We start from the raw sequence: 25584 nt of genomic DNA, 5'->3' as shown, positions 1-25584 counted from the left end.
CATGATCGGTGACGTTTCAAAAGTGAAGTGTTCATTCACTCTCTGAACTGTGTTACCATCGGGTTCTTCTCCACACGAGGTTTCTTCGAGTTCTAAGTAGGCTACCGAGGCAGTTCCTTCAAGGTAAGTCACTCAATTTCAATTATAAGAATAGGATTTACATGTATTTTATTACATGTATTATTAATAATAAATCCAATTATTTGATTAACATGATAATTTCCAGAATAATTCAATAATTTGATGAAAAATTATTTCTCTGCGACCGAATTAAGTCACTTAGTCGTTTCCATTAGAGTTGTAGAAAAAAGAATAATTTCTTCAGGATGATTAGGCTATAAATATTAATATAATTATTTATATTTTATTCACATCAATTATTTTTAATTTGAAATTTGTGTGTTTTCTTGGTTTTGTGGTTAATTTTAAAATGAAATGACTCTCATAACCGATATATTTTTGGACTGTGTATTGTTTAAATTGGATTAGCAACAGTTTTTGGCTTGTTCCTGTTGATCTTTTTCGCAAGGGATTGTAATAAATAATTAATACATAAATAAACATTTCCAATAATATATTATGCATTCGTTCGCAAATTTGAATGTATACCAAACTACACATAATGATGTAAGTATAAAATTCAGTTGAACAAAATAATATTTTTTTCTTGTCTCACGTCATTCCAATAGTTTGATTGTTCACTTTTTTGGATTGAGAACCAGAGAAATTATCAATTTATAAAGAGGTTCATAGAGCGCTATAAATAGAATGAATAAGGGACATTTATTTTTTGTACCATTTTTGAAATATCTGTTTAGGTGTATTATAGCAATTTTTATTTTCCGGCTGTACCAAAACTGATTTCCAAACCCAAGAGATTTACAGGTAAATTGGAAGGGTGAGAGTCAATGTGGTCTAACTCAGTTTTTCGAGATTTTCAGAAAAGAGACTTCGTGAATTAAGAAAAGAGATTAAGTTGAGTTTAGTTTTTTCAATTTACAAAGAGGTTTATAGTTCGCTATAAATAGAATGAATAAGGGACATTTATTTTTCGTAACATTTTTGAAATATCTGTTTAGGTCTATTATAGCAATTTTTATTTTTCGGCTGTACCAAAACTGATTTCCAAACCCAAGAGATTTACAGGTAAATTGGAAGGGTGAGAGTCAATGTGGTGGTCTAACTCAGTTTTTTGAGATTTTCAGAAAAGAGACTTCGTGATTTAAGAAGAGAGATTGATTTGGAGGAAAGAGATTGAGTTGAGTTCAGTTTTATCAATTTATAAAGAGGTTTATAGTGCGCTATAAATAGAATGAATAAGGGACATTTATTTTTTGTACCATTTTTGAAATATCTGTTTAGGTCTATTAGAGCAATTTTTATTTTTCGGCTGTACCAAAACTGATTTCCAAACCCAAGAGATTTACAGGTAAATTGGAAGGGTGAGAGTCAATGTGGTCTAACTCAGTTTTTCGAGATTTTCAGAAAAGAGACTTCGAGATTTAAGAAGAGAGATTGATTTGGAGATGAGAGATTAAGTTGAGTTTAGGTATTGTACTTCAATTATTACTATAACTCACCGTCAGACATCTTGTATTTACAACAATATTGAGGTGCTCAAGAGTTATACCTCTTTGATTCTCAAGAAATTTCGAGTTCTGTTGATTATCAAAACAGTTGTCCTCCATCAAACTTGACAACATGACAAGCTTTATAAATTAAAACCTAAACTATAACTATGAGTAAGTTAGTTTTCACTTTTAGGTGATTCATTACCCACTTTTGTATTGTTATTTCATTGATTGAAATTTGTGATTGAAGAGAAGATTCTCCTTATTCTCTGCTCTTCTTCTCCTTATTATTATTATTATTATTATTATTATTACTGTTTTTCATCTTCTCACTGATCTTCTTCTTGATGATGATGATTATTTATTATTTATTTAGAGGTGGATACAATAACAAATCATATAAATATGATTGGGAAGGATGATGATGATGATGGTGATGATGATGATGATGATGATGATTATGCTGATGATGATGATGATGATGATGATAATGATTATGATTATGATTATGATTATGATTATGATGATGATGATGATGATGATGATGATGATGATGATAATAATGATGATGATGATGATGATGATTATGATGCTGATGATGATGATGATGATGATGCTGATTATGATGATGATGATGATGATTATGATGATGATGATGATGATGATGATGATTATGATGATTATGATGATGATGATGATGATGATGATGATGATGATGATGATGATGATGATGATGATGATGATGATGATGATGATGATGATTATGATGATGATGATGATGATGATGATGATGATGATGATGATGATGATGATGATGATGATGATGATGATGATATGATGATGATGATGATTATGATGCTGATGATGATGATGATGATGATGATGATGATGATGATGATGATGATGATGATGATGATAATAATAATAAGAAAAAGAGATAGAGAAAGAGAAAAAAAAAGACAAAGATAAAGAGAAAAAGAAAGAGAAAGTAAAAGAGGAAGAGAAAAAGAAAGGAAAGAATCAATCAATCAATCAAGAATATTCTTTATTCCACAATACAGTAAGTACAAAAATGATAAATAATATAAAATACAAATAATCAAGTACTTAAATTAGGGTTTCATATTATAGATTACGGAATGAGCCTACATGGGCACTGTGGCCTGTGCGTAGACTCGAGTTTGGATTTCAAGTAGGTATAGTGAATCTTTATGAAGGGCAAAGAGAAAGAGAGCCAAAATGAATTTAATTATGAGGGTAATTCCATTCAAATTATAGTTTTGTATTGTAGAAAGTCATTCTATATTGTAAAGTCCGTCTGTATCGTCTCTATTGATGAGCCAGTAGAAGTCATGATAATTTTGCAGTCTGTATCGTATAGAGTCAGTCTGTATTGATGTAGAGTCAATAGCTACCAGTCAGGTGAGTCCGCCGCCCGCAAAGACCAGAGCCACAGCCTCCTCCTCACTTATTTCAAACAACCTCACTTATTTCAAACAACCTCTCTTATTTCAACCTCTTTTTGAGACTTGCAAGTTGCAGCTCAAAAAAATGTTATTTTGCGGAAATAATCTCTTGTAATTAAGATATAATTATTACTTGGGAGATAAAAAAACAATTTGTTGTTGTTGAGAAGGATCTCGTCAGCTGGATGGTTCTGATCCTAACTGTGGCTGCATATCTCTTGTTGTGAGAATGTAAAGATGGTAAAGGAAATGAGAATGATAAAAGAAGGGGAAATTGAGAGAAAAAGAGAAAGAGGAAGAGAAAGAGGAAGAGAAAGAGGAAGTTCAACAATATTCAAATTCAGAACTGTTTAACAATACAACGGTAAGAGTGTGAGTGGTACTAATACTACTAATCTTAGTTAGACCACTTTGTTGCTGGGTTCAGATTGTTTCACCATTTATGGGTGAACAAGGGAACAAGAATACACACCACTCATCAACTAAACAGATACTACTATCAGAAGTTTAAATCAGCTGAAAATCCGATTTCGAATAAAAATGAGTTAGATCACTTTGATTCTCTCCCCCTCATATTGATCAATATAATATCATCCAATTCCTCTAGCAAATTGAATGAAAGAGACTGAGAAATTGTCACTCCTCTAGCGAAGTTGAAAAATGTTATAATGTTTTATTTGTGTTTTGTTTGGCTTTTGATTTCAGATGAATGTTGACGATCTTTTCGTCCAGCTGGGTCAATTTGGACCGTTCCAATTCCAACAGTACATATTACTGGCTTTCCCCATCGTGTTTTCAGCTTACCAGACGATAACATTCTTGTTCACAACATCCGTACCAAATTTCAGGTGGGAAGAGAATATCTTTAAATAACTTTGAAACTTGTTAATTTAAATTCAATATTGACATCATTAATATCAGAGTGATACTGAATTTCTCGGGTTGAAAACATAGTTTTCGCCCCACTTGGATGTAATGAGCTGCTTTACGTGCGTCATATGGGGGCCGAAAGTGATTGTTTTCTGACCAGGCCGGTAAAATTTTTACGGCCCTAGGGCTGTAAAATAACCTTGAAGTCAGCTGATTCTGATTTGATGTGAACGTGTTTACAAAATGGTTTATGAAACGGAATCAGTTTATGCTTCTAGAATTGAATAAGTATTCTGCAATAAGATACTATCATTTTATTCGGATGAATAGAATACAGATAAGATATATATTATAAACTATTCAAATTTGATTTTCAGAGTAGGATAGAACTTCTAACCTAAACTTCCGAAGTCAACGACTACAAGCATTGTTGACGTTGACATTCAGATTGGCCAAATTTCAAGTGTGCTAAAACAGCTGATCAAAAAACTTTTTATTATTTGTGTTTATTATTCAAGAATCAAAACATTTATACTAATATCTAATCATCTTATTGTCATTTGGAAGAATAAAAAGTATAAACTCAACCTCTTACATAATTGAACATAATCTTTTAGGTTATTTAGACAAATCAGAATAGAAAATAAAAATACTTGGACAATTTCCTGATATTCAGATTACCTCAGATTTGCTAGAGCTTACCTGTTTTGCTTTCGGAAGTGCCTAATAAACAAATTATTCTCATATTTATATTGTTTATTTTTCTGGGTGGCGAAAAATAACGTTCTCACCATGGGCAAAAATGTTTTTCCGGCTCTCAATCTTTTCTAGTCCTCTGCCTACGGCCTCGGACTTGAAAACCGATTTCGAGCCGGAAAAGTCTCATTTTCGGTCCTAGGTGCGAAATATACTATTATGGTGGAGCCGCAAGAGTAGAATGTAGCGAAGAGCGTAGCTAAGAGCTGAGAGCTGAGAGGAGAAAATACTTTCCTCTAGAGACGATAGTTGATGGTGAAGCGGCGAGAGTAGAGTGTGGCAAAGAGCGCAGCTGAGAGCTACGCTCTGTATTCACTTTGTTGTAGTTTTTGACACTGTGTAATTTTGTAAATATTTAAAAAACACTTACCTTTTATGGTGAAATGAGAAATGCACTTCACTCCTCAGAAGGAGGAGCTTCATCAGCCTCTGAAGAAATACTTACATTCCTCATTTCACAATAAAAAGTAAGTTTTTTCAAATATCATACTACACAAACTTCTTTATTCTACTGCTCCTCCTACGTCTGTAAATTTGACCCAGATGATGTTAGCCCTCTCAATGAAAATTTTAGTTCAGCGTTAGTCTAGGTTTGTTTTGACAAATTCGACGTTTGATTAGGTTTCTGAATACCAAATTTGGAAGTTTCAAATTTTCGTCTGGAAATTTTACGAAAATTTCCGGGCTGCGGTGAAGTTGGCCCGGAAAATTAGAAACTTCCAAATTTGGTATTCAGAAACCTAAACAAAAGTCAAATTTGTTAAAACAAACCTAAACTAACGATTTATAACATTTTCATTGAGAGGGATTTCATCATCATTTTCATCATCATCCGGGCCAGCTTCACATGTTTTCCTCATCGCCCTTCTACACAACCAATCTCATGTTCATACATGTTTCCTCTTCACCCCTCTCCTACAACAACAATCTTCAAGTTCTAATATGATGATTATTCATACTTGTTTGGCCGGACTGATTGGGAATAGTCCAATTAGAACTCATAGGAATTCATGAGCTATGAGAAGTATGAGGAATCTATGTTTTTACTCATACTTTCACTGTTCCCTGTCATTGTTGTGTTGGAATCCACCTTAATGCGGCTTATCCCGAATGTAAAATAAGTGAAAATCAATATATCTCCAATTTCTGTGGAAATTCCTCATATTTCATAGATGCAATACCTACCACGATCTTCAACAATATTGGATTTAGATCGACTCGATTGTGTAATTCATCAGAGTGACATATTATTATCATCATCAGAAATAATTGTTATTCTGAGATCTTTATCCTACATTACTCACCATTGCAAACATTGTTGAATTTGCTGTCCTGTTATTTATTCATAGAGCTCTCTAACGAAATGTGTTCCAACAACTTTAACTGCACGAATATATATTATGAGAATCATGAACTCATATTTTCCAATGTGCGAGAAATAAATCAACTGAATTTCCTACTTAAATAGGTCCTATACTGTAGGTCGTTTTTGGGCTTGAAGTATCTCTTTTGGCTAGTATCGAGTGGCCGACAATAATAAATTTAGAAACGAATAATAATATAGATGGGTAAGTATTACCGTAAATATCAGATACTAATTAATGATGGGTGAATATTCAGATAGAAACGGAGAAGACATGTTTCGGTTATAATGCCACTATGTATGGGAACCCTTCAATAAGTTGGAGACTGTTGTAGATATGATACTGTAACTAAGTAATATGATCCTAAGTTATTGGTTGAATACTCTACCTTTTGACGTACAACTAAATTTTAACCCCTCATTAGGGGGTGACTTAGGGGTTGTAACTCGAATATTTTTAATGTAAACACCTATTGTGTGGTACATTATTTTAAACGCCTTTCTAGAACAAGAATGATGGCATCGTTAAAAATGTTCTATGATAATTGTATCCGAAATGGCGGCTGATTGGAGTTTTAGTTTTTAAAGAAATAATTGATTAAGTTCAATCAGCTGTCATTTTGGATACAAGTATCATAGAACATTTTAATTGATGTTATCTTTCTTGTTTTAAAAAGGCCTTTAAAATGATGTACCACACAATAGGTGTTCACATTTAAAATATTCGAGTTACAACCCATAAGTAACCCCCTTATGAGGGGTTGAAATTCAGTTTTACGTCAAAAGGTAGAGTATTCAACCAATAACTTATCCTGGAAGCTACATTATCCACAACAGTCTCCAACTTATTGTAGGATTCCCATACATATGACTCACTCTGTATATGTCATTATAGCGTGTCAAATTAAAATACATTATAAGTCACTTTTGAATACTTAAATTACCACATAACAGTCAGATTTCTCACGAATATAAGTATTCAAAAGTTATTAAACAAGCAGTTTGTAATGGAAAGAAACATTGAAGAACGTTTTGAGTGTTTGAAAAATATATTCAACTATTATATTTCTGCTACTTTTAAAACTACTATTTGTTGGTTTCGTAGGTGCCTTGTACCAGAATGCGAGGATGAATACTATACGGAATTCGATGAACCCTGGTTGAATTCTGCTTTGCCGTTCAAGGGTCGTCTTCCAGAACAGTGTCTACGCTTCAAGCCTCTCTCGGATTTCACAAGGAATTCATCAGATATGTGCAGTGCTTATTCGCTTTTCGATGAAAGAGATAGTATTCCTTGTGATAGATATGTTTTCACCAAGGATGAAGTAACAATTGCTTCTGAGGTGAGATTGAAGTTCTGGGTACTATTAAAATGAAGTTTAAAATAAGTTTTGGGTACTTTGAAAATTCTAATGAAGAAAATATTATTCGTTGTGATCGATATGTTTTCGCCCAAGGTGGAGTACCTACTGTAACAATATTGCTTCTGAAATGAGTTTCAGTTTCTGGCTCTATTATAGTTTGAAACCGCTATATTTTTCATTTGCTCATTCACATACAAACATTTGTGAAGGCATGTTGGTGAAGCCAAAAATATTGAATTTTCCTTGAATTTATGTGAGAGATTTTTACTCAACAATCGTTATGATTCAAAATCTGTAAACGAATAAATTCTATAGAATGACTCAAAATCCAATAGGCATTATTTGATTGTCTATAAATTATTTTGAGTCAGATCACTCGTTATAGTCGCAGACAGATATGTTTACAAAAAGTTATTCAATAATAGTGATTCTGTTCATCATCTATGCTTATCTATCACGATATACATTACGTCAATATGACAAAATACAATTTTCAACTGATCTTGATCGAATTCCCTCCTTCTCACTTTTCACTGGTATCTGAATCAATATTATTCTAGCATTTACTTTTGCAATTACTGTATCTTTTCACCGTTATAATATTCATTATATCATATCAATATTATTTTTATCAATGGTTTTGATATAACTCACATTCTCGTTTAGTATACTTAGGCCTGATTGATTTTTTCAACTAAGAAAATGAAAAAATAATTCTCATCGGAGACTGAATTAATTAAATCACAAATCAAAATTCCCTTAAATTTTCTCCTACTGAGACGTCTCGAAGCTTAATAGTTGTTTATGAAATAGCAGTACTATGATCCCTTACTTTTTATAATTGTAGCACGTTATTCACGTATCACATTACTTCTTTTCAGTTCGAAATCGTGTGTGAGGATAACGGTTGGAAACTTTTCATTGTGGTCATGAATACCTACCTTGGTTTTATCATTGGTATGCCAATAGCTGGAATAATCTCTGACCGGTGAGTCTAAAGCTGTAAAATTCTTTTTTCCCTTTTCCTTTTATCTTCTATTCATTTCCTTTTGTTTTTATTGTTTTCTCAATACTTCTGTAATATCTCGAGTAGATTAGATATTATTAACTGCTTTTACCAAAGGGTAGACGTGGTTAAAGAAAGCTAAATTTTTTTACTCTATGAAAGTTTGTTATAATTAAACATTTTCTCTACCATTATTTACAACAATTTTGACTCTACTCTGGCTGCCTAGCCTAATACAAAAAAACATTGAAAGAGATTTGGAACTGTACAATAAAACAAAAAAAACCTATCGTTATGCAAATAAATAAAGTTCAATCGCCCCTTGTTATTCGAGTAGGATTAATTTTGGGACTCAACCATAATGAAGACGTTGAAGAAATCCATTAAATGATGATTTGGGTGATCCACACTTCCAAAAAGAATTGGTGTCTGAGCGCGCTCCGTTCGCTTCAACGGTTAAAAGAAGAGTGCACGGAAAGAATGCAATTTTTGTCTCAGGTCCGACTCTTCCTAGGCCTACACGTGGAAAACTAGACTACGGCAGGGGGGAAGAAGAGCCGGAAACTGTTGATGGGACGAGTGGATGGAAACTATCTTTCCCAGGCTGGGATGCAAGCTAGGCAGTTCCCAACCCTGAGAAAGATCCTCACCTCGTCCATCGGTTGAAAAAATGCAAGCTTCCCGTAGCCTATGCTAGGCAGCCAGCAAATAAAATATTACGTTTTAATTTCCACTAATTCCAATAACACTACTTCGAATTGCTTCCATTACACTTCTTGTTTCAAATTTACATTTTTGCATTACAGAATTGGACGAAAGACAGTGATGATTTATTCTTGGTTTCTGCAGTCCCTGATTGCCATCGCTCAATCATTCTCCAGAAATTACAAAACGTTTTTGATTCTTCAGACGATGGGAGCGTTGTGTTGTGGAGCTTACAATGCTGGATTTGTGATGGGTGAGTCAGAAATAATCTTATCACAATAGATGATTTACTTCAACTTGAAAGTGGGCCAAACGTCTCTTCAGGAATCATGTTAGGTGGTAAATTTCTGTCAGATCTTTGGAATCTCTTGTGCCCAATTGACATCATATTCAACCAATAATTAATATTCTCATCAAATTTTCAATATCTTCTCATACTCTGGATAAAATAATATAGAATGGATTTCATGTGAATGGAAGCAATTATTCTCATTTTTTAACCACACTATTAAGATTTTAGTCATACAAGAACAACTTGAAAGTTTATTGTTCAAAATCATTGAAGATAATTTGACTTTATAAATTGGTTGTTATTGCACGAATAGCCTACTGATTTCAAACTGTTCACGTATTTCTGAAGATGATGCCCATCTGAGCCGTAGGCTTGTGTTTTTGTAATTTAAGAGATGATGATGTTTAGATTGTATTTTTCATGTGATGAGATGAATGATTATATTACAATGTATCATAGTATGATACATGAATTGAACTAGAATCTCAGGTAAGCTTTGAATCACGGGCCGTGTAGTGGATCTAGTACTATCTATTTAACTATCTAAGTATCTAATCAAGATCAGTATTCTAACTGATGTAATTTTATTCATGAGTGCATTTGGGACTTGGGTTATGCCTGTAGCACTCATAATGCATGTATCAATAAATAAATGAGTATGTTATTGGAGCAGGCATCAAGAAGTTACTCTTCCAAGAGACTGACGTTACGGATCTCATCCCATATGGCGGTAGCGATTAAGATTCTACACTTACTAGTAGTGCAACCACTTTCCTGATATATCTGCTCAAACATGGAAATGGTAACCCCTCACTGATACACAACTATCAACTCTTGTAAAAAATAATTATATGTTATATTCTATCGGAGATTTGAAAAGGTATTGAGAGAAATCATTTTTGCAGCATTGGAAACTCTGGGGCCAGCTTCGCGAGTATTGGGAAATGCGTTGATCAGCTGTTTTCATACGCTGGGCCAAGCCAATGTTGGCATGACAATGTGGCTATGGAGGGATTGGCGAATCATGAACCGAATTCTCTATGGACCTGGCCTGCTGCTCTGCCCTATTTACTTTTGGTAATTATTAGTTTCCTTCTCAATCTTCTATCAGATGAAGCTAACGGATACAATGCTAAGAGGACAAGGAAAAGACGATAGTCCTAGCAAAAGTAATTAGTTATTATGAATTAATAATTTAGTTGAATGGTCCTTATTTCTCCTCATTCTACGTTCTGAATAATGTAGATGCAATAATTTTGGGTTTACAGGTTAGTGAAATGTGTTAGTGGTAGATGGTCAATGTTAAGTGCAAATTTAAGTTAGAAACATTTCCACATCCTATATAGCCTATTTAAACTGTTTAATATGTCCACTCTTACACAACATCTCAGATCTTTCTGTGTACAGACTTACGCACCACAAACACATTCCGTTTAAAATAAGTACATCTGTACAGATACAATATTAGAAACAGATAAAATAGAACTGTCATCAGCTGCTGAAAAGATTACGGCGTGTGTTCATGGTGCTTGACTCCGTACACAGTTTCACATTACTGCATCACCAGTATAATTATGCTGCCATTCAATATATAACTTGATTTTTCTTTTGGGATGTAACAGTTTAAATACTCTGATTAACATATCATGAACCTACCATTTAATATTTGATTTTTTTTCTGATTGTGAAGGAAGGAAGATTTTTCTTTGGATTTGTATTTTGAAATTAATTAATCTGATAAATTCAAAATTATTGTAGTACATACATTTTTTGGATTCAAAATAGTGTGTGAATTAAGTTATTTACGTAACCTCTACACTGTGTATTGCAAATTAAGGTTTAAAGCAGTTTTGGGCGAATGCCTGTTGTTTTCTTCAAATTCCTTCTAACACAACATTATTACACCCCAGCTAAGCTCCTGTAGTAAATTTGAACATTTTCTGTTCATTTGTTCTCGATAAAGCTGAAAAAGCGAAAAAAATCGTATCTATGGCGTTATTTCAAATTCATTCTAACACAACACTATTACACCCTAGCTTAGCTTCTGTTCTAAATTTGACCAATTTCTGTTCATTTGTTCTCGATAAATCTGAGAAAAAGCAAAAAACGCTGAAAAAAAACTAATTTTGGGTGTATCTTTGACGTTATTGTAAATTCATTCTAACACAACACTATTAAACCCTAGCTTACCTTCTGTACTAAATTTGAACAATTTCTGTTCATTTGTTCTCGATAAAGCTGAGAAAGAGAAAAAAAAGCTGGAAAAATGCAGATTTTGGGCGTATCTTTGGCGTTATTTCAAATTCCTTCTAACACAACATTATTACACCCTAGCTGAGCTTCTGAACTAAATTTGAACATTTCCTGTTCATTTGTTCTCGATAAAGCTGAGAAAACGCTAAAAAAACGCTGGAAAAACGCAGATTTTGGGCGCATCTTTGCAAATTTTTCCAAATCCGTTCTTAGTGCGCCTCTAAAGGGTCAACTGAACATATCTACCAAATTTTAACGTTTTTGGTCCGGTAGAATTTTAGTTCTGCGAGTGAGTGAGTGAGTGAGTGAGTCAGTCAGTCAGTGAGTGCCATTTCGCTTTTATATTTATATAGAAAAGATATGCAGAACTATTGTTTTGGTTTACAAATCAGTAAGATAGAGTCAGTATTTCTACTGAAAACAGATCTTTGATTCGGATTCGATCCGGCATCAAATCACTCTTCAATACTCATTATCAAGATTGAGCACAGAGTACATTGAACAAAGAAACTCAACTCCCCATTTATATCTCACATGAAGTAGGCTCTTCAAGTGTTACCATATCTGAGGAGGTGTGTTGTTCTTGATTATATAGTTTTATATCCTATATTACTCGCGCTTCACGCTCCGCAGGGGGCTTCGTCCCCTGCACCCCCGCTGGGTTGGGATAGCAACCTCCGCGCTTCTCGTTTTGGCAGGGGGACGAGCTTCACCTGCCACATCGTCTAGTTTAACTGTATAGGGGTGGGTAGCAGCCTTGATTATTATTATTATTATTATGTTGATTGACTTTCATTATATCTTCATTCTTAATTTTCTAGGCTGGTACCAGAATCTGTAAGATGGCTGATAAGCAGAGGCAGATCGGCAGAAGCGATGGAAGTATGCAGAAAGATCGCTGGAATCAATAACCGACATCTGTCAACAGAATTTGAAGATAATGTAAGAGCTTTGGCTGAAGTTAATATCATCGTCTGTCGTACAATTGAAGAACCACCCCATCCAGTTGTGCAGGTAGCGTAAAATTTATAATTTCTATCCTTATATTCAATCCAAAAGCATGGTAATGTCAATTATTTCAATTCTTGTTAATCTTGCGGTTTCCAAATTCATAGATTGTATTATTTTGAGGAATCGGCTCTTCAAGTGGCTAATAAATTCATTCTCTATTGTAGTGAGCATTCACACAAATACATGGACATCGACAGAGAGCAAATACAACAAAACAATCTATTACAGTCATACAATTGACTAGATATTTTAGTCCGTACAAATTTACTTCAGACTTGGAGGAATATGCAGCGCAAAGAAATGGAGGGAGATCAGCCAATTACAGTTATCAATAGAGTCATATGTAGAAGCGCAGTTGCCAATTTGTCAGTCGTCTGACCGCTTTCAGACAGGAAACTTCGCATGTGTAGTATGAGTACATGAACAGTCACTAGAAGTTGGAGATTGCTGGCCGCTTCAAAACGACAGCATCGCGCCTCTGTATCCCTCCCGCTGTATGCTTTCTCTGCTGCGCATGTCCATCCCAAGTCTGAACTAATTCTGTACAGAGTATAGTCATTAGGTTAACATACAAGCTCAGTCACCCTAAGCTGTGATGTCTCAAATAGGCTACTTTCACACGATAGGAGACGTGCAACTTGAACACTAAACAGTGTTCACGTTTTTTGTCGAAGTACATTGAGTCAAATCGTGTCTTTCACATGGTGACCCTAGCCAGGAACCTTGTTTTGTCACGTCTTTTTCCCTCGAGGCAAGCAGAAACCGGCTTGCATCGAGATACTAGCGGACAAATCGTCGCTTTCAAATGGTGATTCTACGTCTCTCCGGTCACCACTTTTTCTCAAAAACTATCTTTCTTGAAAATGAAGATAGAAAGATTCTGATTTCGGATTTGGAGCGTAAGTCCCGTTTTCGAAAATATCCGAAACAAGGAAGTTATGGCTGCTTTTAATAAAGCTTTCTATTATCATATAATTATACAGTAAAAACGAACAGGTACTGTACTATACAGTACGTATGTACTGTAGCTATTATAATACAACTTACACTGTATTCGTGTAGGAAATTTGGTAGGATATTTATCTTGATTTCTGAAAATACCCCAAAATAAAGGAGTAAGATAACTTTGAAGAACCAAAGTTTTCCTGCCGATTGAAGAAACATTAAAAATTAGTCTAAGACATATTATGTCTTAGACTAGAAACGTGTAACAAATATCAGATCACTATTCAACCTATCAAGCTTTACATAAATTTATTTGTCTCCTCGTGGCAGAAGGTTTGCGCCCAACGTTTTCCACTTGAACATTTATGTGATTAAATTGTGATAGAACACATTATCGTATTGATCTTCTAAATCCAATTACATGTACATCGATTTTCGTAAAATTGATTTTTTACCGTTCCTATGAATTCTAACAGGTTCAGCACAACTTCTTAAATAACATTGTGTTTGATTCAACAGAATTCATAAGGACGACAAAACATTGAACAACAAAAAAACGCTTTCTGAGTAACTGGCTTTAACAAAGCATGGCTTCACGAAATACAGTACGATAATTTAGAATAGTTGGTACAATGGTTATGCTTTTCGCATTATGGCAACACTGAGGATTTAGCTGAGCGACTAAAATCGACAAGCCATGATTATGTTAATCTTACTCATGATACAAAGTATCAAACTGCTTTGTACTATGATACATGGTTTTCATTCCGTATCATTATTTAATAAAAATAAAACAAGATTCCGGTTTCAAAAGCATCAAAGTCACCAGGCTGGTCTGTACTATTCATGACTTTTTCAGTATGCATTATCCACTCAGCAGTTCTAATACACAGACATCACTACTTGGAATGGCATGACATTTTCTATTCTTTCAATTCCTATTATTACCATAGATCGATTCAGATCAGCACAATGTTTATACTGTATGTTCATAATAGATTTTTCTGATTGTTAAAAAGAAATAGTCAATAATTGCTGGGAATTTAAAGTGATATTCAACGATTTGAACCTGCTGATAAATTGGATTGTTGAATGACAATTGAAATTCAGTGAAGTTTACTGTACAACATTTCTTTTCCTTCTATTTTATTGGGTGATGAGTGGAGATGATTTATGATTTCATATTTGGATTCATCTTTTCATAGTTCAATATTTTTTTGGAAAACTAGAACTTTTAAAAATTGAATATGTTTATGTTTAAACTTCTCAGGTGTTCAAAAACTTCTTGGAACCTTTGCCTGTCCCTTTGTGAGGCAGGAGTATTATTATCTTAGTACGTTTACTATATAATCATATGATAATGGAAAGCTATATTAAAAACAGCTATAACTCCCTTGTTTTCGGGTATTTTTGAAAATGGGATTTATGCTTTAAAGAATTTGGGGTCGCTGAATCCAAATCCGAAATCAGAAATCTTCTATCTATATTTTTAAGGAAGTTAGACTTTGAGAAAAAGTGATGAGTCATACTTTGAGCAAACGTCGGCGTAGTTGTTAGATCTGTTGGCTTATTTGTAAGATCCCCATGTGAAAGTACAGGAGAGCTGCAAAATATGAAATATGATCTTCAGTAATATGATCTTCCAGGAGTGAGGACTCTGCCGTGTGAAACTGGCCTTACGGGAATAGCAGGCGCAAGGATCTTAACTTACAGTATCTTATTGATAGCTTATTATCGTGAACCACGGAGCCAATCGCTTCCAATCACCTCATGTAAAGTTATATCACATGTGATATGTAATAAGGAAGAGGTACACAACTGCTCATACTAGTGACAGATGGGCCAAAAGTTCTTGACACTTAGCACTTGGACGGTTGACTACTAATTAACGCATTAAAACATTGCTTGCTGCTCTATTCAACTGCCACAAACCATCTAAATCGTTTTCAAAATAATCTAGTAGGCTAATCTATTTGTGAAATTCAATTGAGCTCGATATCTAACTGAAGATACCATTCATTTAACAACCTGAGTTCTGCCTCATTTTTTTTATTTGAATAACATACTCTTGAAATTGAAAATTTTAATGAAAAATATCATTTTTTAAGTAATTTGTCGCTAAACAGTGAAGAAGTAGAAAACAAGGGAAATGTGTTCTTTATGCTTACAGCTGATGGTTGCGTGCAGTAACCAAATGTTTTCAGAAAATTTCTCTCACTACCCCCTCGTCATGATCAGCTGGTTCTGAAATTTTGGGCCATCTATACTGTACTGTCCGTCCTCAAGATAAGTGTGAAAGGGTCAAAATACCGGGTGACAAGTACTGATGGACAAGTACACAGAGGAAGATTCCTACCATGAGAGGAGGTTTTTTGTATGCCAGAGAGGTCCATAAAATAGTGCATAATATGTCGTTATCATTTTATGGGAATTAATATCTATAAAATTCATAAATTCATAGACCTGAAGAAGTGAATATTCAAACTTCATAAGCATCTTTTGGTATCTTTCCTCTATGGATGGTACAACTCGCCGTATACTGTCTCAATTTAGTGATTGCTATTAATTATTAGTAGGCTGATCAATAATCCATCCTAATCATATTATATATTCTTACTATCATAACGTGGGTGTACAAGGAGAATGTAGTATATCTAGTTTTTCCAAACTTTGATTTCTTATTCGTTTTTAATTATTTCTATAAACTATAAATGTTAAATAATTAATCATCAAACAAATAAAAAATATTTAATTTCTTGCAGTATGAAATTATTTTGTGGAAAATCACTACTACTACTACTACTCATTGACTCTACGGCCCTTGAAGAGCCTTGGCCTCCTCCATAAGCCTTTTCCATGATTTCCTGTCCTATGCTCGCTGTCTCCACCTTCTCACGCCCAAGGATTGAAGGTCTGCCTCCACGTCGTTCAACCATCTCTTGCATGGTCGGCCTCGCTTTCTTTGTCCTCCTGGTTGCTGATACAGAGACATACATGCTGTACGGGTTTCCGGCATACGTTCCACATGGCTCAACCAACGAGTTCCTGCTCTTCTAATTTCAGTAACAATGCTCGGTTGCCCATACAGATTATAGAGCTCATAATTTTTTCTGAGTCGCCACCTATCAGCCTCTAGCACTGGCCCATAAATTCTTCTTGGGATTTTCCTCTCCCATCGATTCAACAGCATCTTATCACAACACCCATGTCTCACAAGCATACATCACCACTGGTCGCAGCACTGTCCAATAAATTTTAATTTTACTGCTCCAGCTTAACAGCCTTGATCTAAAAATTTTCTGTAGGCTGAAGTATGCCCTATTTCCAGCTTTCAATCTCCCCTTAATTACCATTTGATTTGTTAGTGATCATTTTTGTAAGTGATCAGGGATCCAAGATACTTAAAACATTCTACTGTTTTAAAACGATGTCCTTCCAGTGCGAGCTCTTCAGGTATTCTTCTCTGGTCTCCAGTCATCCTCATGTACACAGTCTTACTTCCATTGACTGCCAAACCTGCTTTTTTCACTCTTTCTCTAATTTTCAGAAACTTTAAATCAGATCCTCCTCCCTTCGGGCTAAGATGTCTACATCATCTGCATATGCTAGGCACTGTGCCATTCTGTGAGCAGTGTACCTCCAGCATTAAAACCTATATTTCTGACTGCTCTTTCCAAGACAGAGTGCCTGACAGAGCATCTCCCTGTCTCAGACCACTCTCAATGCCGAACTCTCGAGAACTTTGACCAGCGATACTAACTTTGCTTTTGGTTCCTGTCATGTTCACAAGGTGCACTAACTTATCGGGAATTTCCAGTAGGCAGAGTGTTTCTAACATATAGTACATCCTGTCTACACTATCACATGCTTGCTTGTAGTCTATTAATAACTGGGGGACAGGAATATTGAATTCATAGCATTTATGCAGTATTGCTCTGATAGTGAATATGTGATCCGTTAGTGCTCTCCCCTGTCTGAAACCACTCTCATATTCTCCAAGAACATTTTCAGCATAAGGTGCCAACCTCTTTGCTAACACCTTTGCAAAGACCTTGTAAGCTACATTTAACAGAGCAATACCACAATAATTAGCACACTCCGACTTGGAGCCTTTTTTATGCATTGGGCAAAGGAGTGCCATTTTCCAGTCATCTGGCATTTTCTCTTCCCTCAACACTTTACAGACCAGGGCATGCACCTTTCTCAAAACCAGCTCTCCTCCATGCTTCAACAGTTCAGCCGTAATTTTATCACTGCCTGGTGCTCTATTGTTCTTCAGCTCCTGCATGGCTTCACTGACTTCTTCAAGCCCCAGTTCCCGGTCCGCAATTGTCTGTTGGTCTTCCAAAAATATGGACCCACATCTCTCACCGATGGAATTTAACAAATTCTCAAAATACTCTACCCATCGATCCAGAACTGCAGCTGGGTCCCCAGCCAGATTTCCACGTTTGTCTCTTATCAGTACTTCTCTAGCTTGGAAACCCTTACCAAGTCTTCTCTTACCAAGCTGTACATCTCCATTATTCTTCTGGTTGTGGCTTGTTCCTGCATCTTTTCAATCTTCCTCCTACCATGCTTTACTTTATCTTCATATTGCACATCAATTTCCCCTGTCTTCAATCTATCTGATTCGAATTTTGTCACTCTTGGGTTTCTTATTGAATGCAGTCGTGATTATTCTCTGCCTGCATGTTGCGCTCTTACATCCATTATATCTGAAGCATGCCGTCTATCTATGAGAACATGGTCAATCTGGTTCTGTGTATGACCATCAGGTGACTTCCATGTTTCCTTATGTATATTTTATGGGGAAAACAGGTGCTTGCAATAGTCATTCTGTTGCTGATTGCAAAGTCGATAAGTCGAGTACCATTATCATTTGACTCCTCATATTGACTCCTTTGACTCCTTATGTGAAAAATCACTATAAGGAAATTATGATTGATGTTAGAAATTAGAAATTGATTTCCTGAAAAATTTACTTTTATAGACTTAGTGAATTTTCCTTGTTTGCCCACGATAATATTGTAGAATACAACACACTGTATCAAAACTTAATATTAAGTTATTTACTATCATGTGAAATTACAAGAGTATGCATAAATTATAGTATAATTATTTTTTCTCCAAGAATGAAGAATCGACAGATTTGTCACTTGCGACAAATAATGACAATAATGGAGGGAATGACGCACCGCATACTATTGTTGAAATAGCGACACCAAAATCTAGACTACCAAAAATTTTGAAATCAAAAATTCTTCTGCTCAGATTGTTCTACTGTGTAATTGTTTGGTGAGTATTAACACCGGTACCTAATGTACTATTTTCAGTAGATCGTATATATTACCTTGCAATATACATGGATAAATTCATTTCTAACCAGTCTCACTTAAATCACTATAATTTGTAAATACTAAACTTACATTCTCTTTAGAATTATTCTCAATTAATATAATTGCAAGAAATTGACATACAGACTCACTAGAAATACTTCTAGGTGTTGTTTCACTGATAAATAGAAATGAATTAATTTCACGAAATTAATACCTTGTAGCTTGATGTTATATAATATACATGCATCATGATGTATGTAATGGAAATTATACAATTCATTCTTGAGAACGTTATTCTCATACTAAGAGTATGTTTGTGAGTTATCAATTTTCATTTTAAACTCGTTGAAGAACAGGAAAATCTCTAATTCGAGGAAAGTTTTTCGAATGTCAGCATATGGTGCTGTGGAGCTAGTGTTACAGCTGATAACCACGTTAAACCATATCTCATCTTCCAATTAACGGAATGACTTGAAATTTGGAACATCCTTACAATGTAAGGATCCGACACGAAAAATTTCGATCAAAAATTTCAATTCAAGATGGTTGATAAAATGGCGAAAATTTTGTCAAAAACAGGGTTTTCGCGATTTTCTCGAAAACGACTCCAACGATTTTGATCAAATTTATACCTAAAATAGTCATTGATAAGCATCATCAACTGCCACAAGTCCCATATCTGTTCAAAATTTCACGAGCTCCGCCCCATCTATGCAAAGTTTGATTTTAGATTCCCAATTATCAGGCTTCAGATACAATTTAAACAAAAAATTTCAAGTGAGGAAGATTGAGCATGGAAATCTTTACAATTAATGTCTTGTAACATTTTTACCTAAAATTGAAAATTAGCTCGAAATTTGAGAAAATGTGATTATTCAATTGCAAACTGTTGGCTTGTTGTTGATTCTATCAAATCATTCACTATGAAGAGATAGTAGACATAATGTGTCTTAAGCGTTATTGTCCTGTCACCAGCTGGCTCAGATCTTTGAATAGTAGACTTCAGATGCCCGTGAACACTAGCGTCAGGTGATCAATTTTCATAACGGCAAAGAAAGTTGTGTGAGTGCGCCACACCAGATTTTTAATAATCTGATTGTATGGTAGGAGATGTTGTGGTATTTCTCCATTATTGAAAGAGTTTTAATTGATTTTGAACAAATATAGTGGTTTTGACAACAACAGCGTATTATTCTTTCAATATTTAATTTTAATAAGAAACACATTTACAATAATTCCATTCATTCCAAAAATATGTTCACCCTCTGTAATCTGCATAAAAATGCTACCGACGTTGTACTCATTTTTTAGGTAACGAATGAAAATATGAAACTTTTATTTATTAGTAAAATATGATTTATTATCTGTAGATTTTTCATTTTTCTTTTCGTACCGTATTCATTTTCAGGTCGTCAGTTTCAATGCTTTTTTCGGCTCTTTCAATGAAATCGGTGACTATTTCTGGAAACAAATATTTGAATTTCATACTAGCTGTTCTGGTGGAGCTCCCTGGATACATGGCATCATATGTTGTAATGGACACTGTGGATATTGGACGAAGGATGTATATGAGCATCACCGTCTCACTGACGGCACTTTGCTGTTTCTTGTTCTTTTTCATTCAGCAATGTGAATGTAAGTTCAACCAAAATCTAAAAAGATTCAGAGTGGTGTGATTTATAAGCGTTTTACATTTTGATTGACCAATGCATAAAGCATCGATGATGAATTACCCTGGATTCCATGAATGTGAATTGTAGCCTACTGTATTGAGCGAATCATCAAGATTTCAGAAGGAAATATTGTAGAATAAATATTACAATAATAAATTTATAGTGTACCTATTCACTATCTAGTCTCTAGTGTTAGAAAAAATTACCGGTAATATTTGAATGAACAATAATTATCACCATTACCACAGTATTGCAAATATTACTATATGATGTCGTTAGCTTTTCCATATCATACGTACGAAAGAGATCAAATTACATTGCTAACACTTATAAACTAGTAGTTCTGTGAACAGTAGACCTCGCGCTCAGTAAGTTACATTGACCTGTCGTTGTTTTCTCAAAAATTAATAAATAATTTATCAATTTAAAATGTCCTAAAAAACATAGAGCTTTCTGTCCTATCGTACCTTAACGTGTCGTCCCGGAATGTGAGTGTGAGCGCTGTTATCAGGTCTGGCTGCCGTCTATATGCCAATCCAATCAACCCATCAGAGAACATTCTGTGTTGACGTGTTGGCAAAAAATCGGTGTGTTGAAATTAGCAAAATAAACTACCATAATGCTGATTTCCTACAAACTTCATTTCTCACTTTTCATGATTTTAGAAATCAATTTCTTTTCAATAATATTTTTTGCAATTTTAATCATTAAATTAAAAAATAAAAATGTAAAAATAATGTTTTCTATCGATAACTCTTAACTCCAAACTAGAATCATGGCCTCAGCTTATGAAAAGACAAAGTTAGTAGACAACTGTCTCCTAACGTTGATGGAAATATACTTTTTCAAGATGTTTGATGTTTTTGAACGGGTAGTATTATAGTCCACTAGACAGCTGATTTATGATGAATAATTCTATAGTCTGATTTTTACGGTAATATTGATGTTCGAAGGAAACTCCTTTTCCTTTTGTATTATCCTTAAAATGCAAAATTTTGAAAAACCTTATGTATACGTCGACGCGAAATTCAAAAAGGAACATACCTATCAAATTTCATGAAAATCTATTGCTGCGTTTCGCTGTAAATGCGCAACATATAAACATTTAAACATAAAGACAAATGCAAAACCGTCGACTTGAATCTTAGACCTCACTTCGCTCGGTCAACTAACACTTATAAAATAGAATTATAGAAACCTTTTTTGAAATTAGTAAAATAATAGATTAAAAAAAAAAATTATAACAACTAGTTTCAGTGATCCACATCATCTTCAGATTTGAAAGATAAATTTTAAAATTTACTTTTTGAAACATGAAGATGGTGTGGAACACTGAAACTAGTTATAAAACTAAGTTTCAGTGATCCACACCATGCATCTACAGATTTTGAAAATAGTTTTCAAATCTTAAATAAGTTTTAAAATTTATTTTTTTAAATCTGATGATGGTGTGGATCACTGAAACTAGTTGTTATAATTTGTATTTTTATTCTATTATTTTTTTAATTTCAAAAAAGTACTATAATTATATTTTATGAATAAAAATAAGTAGCCCTATATTGATACATTTTAAGAATACATTGCTAACATATTTCGTGGATGTAGTATGATTTATAAGACTGAATTCAGAATCTCAAACATGTGAGTCAGCTTCAGTTATTTTGTCATAGGAAACAATATATACCATTCAAGTAAAAAGTGTAGGCCCACAAACTTAGTAAATGTAGGCCAACTAACACTTATAAAATAGAATTATAGAAACCTTTTTTACTTTCCTAGGAATGCCCTATTACCATAGGTAAGGAAAGTATTGCTTTCCAAAAAAAATTAAGGTACCCCAATTTCAAGTTTTCTATACGTTTCAAGGTCCCCTGAGTCCAAAAACATGATTTTTGGGTATTGGTCTGTGTGTGTGTGTATGTGTGTGTGTGTATGTGTGTGTGTGTATGTGTGTGTGTGTATGTGTGTGTGTGTGTGTGTGGTGTGTGTGTGTGTGTGTGTGTGTGTGTGTGTGTGTGTATGTGTGTATGTCTGTGAACACGATAATTCCATTCCTAATTAACGGATTGACTTGAAATTTTAAACTCAAGGTCCTTATACCATGAGGACTCGACAATAAGAAATTCAATAAAATTCAATTCAAGATGGCGGAAAAAATGGCGGATAATTACTAAAAAACCATGTTTTTCACGTTTTTCTCGAAAATGGCTCTAACGATTTTCTTCAAATTTATACCATGGATAGCTATTTATAAGCCCTATCAACTGACATGAGTCTCATTTCTGGGAAAATTCCAGGAGCTCCGTAATATTATTGAGAAAAATGGCGGATAATCACTAAAAAACCATGTTTTTCACGGTTTTCTCGGAAGCGGCTCTAAAGATTTTCTTCAAATTTATACCATGGACAGCTATTTATTAGCCCTATCAACTGACATGAGTCTCATTTCTGGGAAAATTTCAGGAGCTCCGTAATATTATTGAGAAAAATGACGAATAATCACTAAAAAACCATGTTTTTCACGGTTTTCTCGAAAACGGCTCCAACGATTTTCTTCAAATTTATACTATGGATATTTATAAGTCCTATCAACTGACATGAGTTTCATTTCTGGAAAATTTCAGGAGCTCCGTAATATTATTGAGAAAAATGGCGGATAATCATTTAAAAAACATGTGTTTCACGATTTTCTCAAAAATGACTTGACCGATTTTTTTCAAATTATTAATACCCTGTATAGTTATTTATCGGCTCTATTAACTGGAATGAGTCTCCTTTCTGAGAAACTAATGGGGGGTCTACCCCTCCTTGAGAAATGGACTTTGTAGCCTCCTTCTCGTGCATGAGGTAGGTAGGTAGAGCAGTTCATAAAAAGAACACATAGTCGAGATATTTCATCTGTAGAACAGCTGTTTTGACGACTTTTCGAAAAATATCGAATTTCACAATTTAGACAAAGGAAAAAGTACTCTGAAAACAACTATACACATATACAGAAGTCTGATCGTAGTTTCAAATATGTTGCCGCCAATCGTCATTATGTTATTCCCCTAAATCATTCTCGTTTAAGAATGAGGCTTATAGTTCAATGAGCAAGGAAAGTTGTGTGAGTGTACCACACCAGATTTTTAAAATTAGTAGAATAATAGATTAAAAATATAAATTATAACAACTAGTTTTAGTGATCCACATCATACGGATGAATTGCGGTTGTTGTAATTGGGGAAGATATATGATAGCTGCAAATCTCCAAGTACAATATTTACGTATTATAATAATAATAATTTTGTATTATTAATCATTTTTATTCGCTTGATACTCTTTAAAATGTATTAATAATAATTATTATAAAATTGATAATAGTTAAGTATTTGAAACTGGACATCGATCAACTGTAGTACGGTACGTACTTTTTACAACAACACGACTGCTGAAAGATTTATTCAACTTCAGTCATTTTGTCAACTCATAGGAAAGAAGTTAAACCATATGAATACCGGTACCTCATTGTAATAAAAAAGTAATTTCATTTTAATTATTGATTCCATGGAGGTGAGGGCAAGTTACAATTTATTCAAATTTCAAAAACATATGTTACACAAGTAGTAAATACTCTGCGTCTAAGATGTCATTATTTAAATTGAATCATTTTTTATCCATAGATTTATGTACTGTATATTTTACAATAAAATTATTATCATTATGTTCCTATATATCGAGTAGGAGGCTTCTAGCCTATTGGCTAGAGCAATGGTCGCCAAACTTATGAGTCTGTGAGCTAGAATAGCATTTATAAATCTTCTAGTGAGCTACCAACGAATATTAGAATAAACAAAGTAGGCTATATTTTATTGCCTATAAAGATGCACTTCTAGTGTTGAAATCTACTTATCTCAAAGCAAAAAGTATAACAAAAGTTGAAATGTACATTCCAATGAGAGCAGTAGAACTCTTTTTGGACATCAAGTATTTTCTTGATGTTTAGAGTGTATGTTGTAGCCGCCATTCTGATGCAGTTATCCAAATGTTCATCAGTTCCTACATCGATTTTTATGAATTTAATACTTGAAAAAGATGCTTCACACAAATAGGTAGAGCTGAGCATAGCTTTCAACCTCAATTCAACTTGAATAATAGTTGGATATTGTTCTTTGGGGACTTGAGGCCAAATATTTCCAGTTGTAGAAAGTGATCTGAGAGACAGATCATTTTGAAAATCCACAAATTGAATTTCAACTGAAGCCTGATCTCCACCAAAATGTTGTAAATCACAAGCTGCAAAATCATCTGCATAGATCTCTACAAAAGAGAGTTGATGAATTGTACCAAATTTGATATGCTTTTAAAATCTTGAAATCGTTGATCAAACTGTTGTCTCAAGTCTGAAAGAATTGTAACGTATTCTTGATTATTGCTGAGGTGCTGTGGACGATTTTTCTCATCATTGATGTTCTTTAGACTGGAAAAGTTTCTATATTCAAACTGGACGACATTCTTTCGCACGAGCATTCTGTGAGCTACCAAAAACTACCCCACGAGCTACAGGTAGCTCGCGATCGACTGTTTGGCGACCACTGGGCTAGAGGATCTATGCGGACTATGCGGCTAGGATCTATTATGGCAAAAATGCGAACATACAGCCTCATTAACTGTCATCTTCACAAGTTACTGGGAAACAAATTATTCAGTATTTTCATGTTGCAGGTCTTCAAAAATGGAAAATCGCCACATTTCTCACTGCGAAACTGTCGATTACCTCCTCGTTTGCAGTTCTTTACATATACACTTCAGAGATGTTCCCAACTGAAATAAGGAATTCAATCTTGGGCATTTGTTCAATGGCTGCCCATGTTGGATCAGTGTTTGCTCCCATTACCATACTGCTTGTAAGTGAAATTGCTAAATTAACTCTAATTTTCTATGGAATCTCAGTGCTTTCTTTACTGGCGATAGAACATTTCATATTTTGA

The 25584-nt window shown here is 34.3% G+C and overlaps 1 protein-coding gene across 1 annotated transcript; it reads left to right on the top strand.

Annotated features, from left to right (window-relative positions):
- LOC111045245 (solute carrier family 22 member 4) lies at nucleotides 1-25584 on the top strand. Its single transcript, XM_039442104.1, has 10 exons — nucleotides 1-123; nucleotides 3743-3885; nucleotides 7132-7369; nucleotides 8272-8378; nucleotides 9203-9354; nucleotides 10299-10470; nucleotides 12468-12660; nucleotides 18737-18900; nucleotides 20350-20576; nucleotides 25319-25584. Exons 2-10 carry the CDS (start codon nucleotides 3743-3745, stop codon nucleotides 25582-25584), a joined length of 1662 nt encoding a protein of 553 aa, XP_039298038.1. The 5' UTR covers nucleotides 1-123.

This window comes from Nilaparvata lugens, chromosome X (genome assembly GCF_014356525.2).
Source record: "Nilaparvata lugens isolate BPH chromosome X, ASM1435652v1, whole genome shotgun sequence".
NCBI classification, from domain to species: domain Eukaryota; kingdom Metazoa; phylum Arthropoda; class Insecta; order Hemiptera; family Delphacidae; genus Nilaparvata; species Nilaparvata lugens.
The sequence above is the reverse complement of the archived record's forward strand: the minus strand, read 5'-3'. Positions and strand labels throughout refer to the sequence as shown.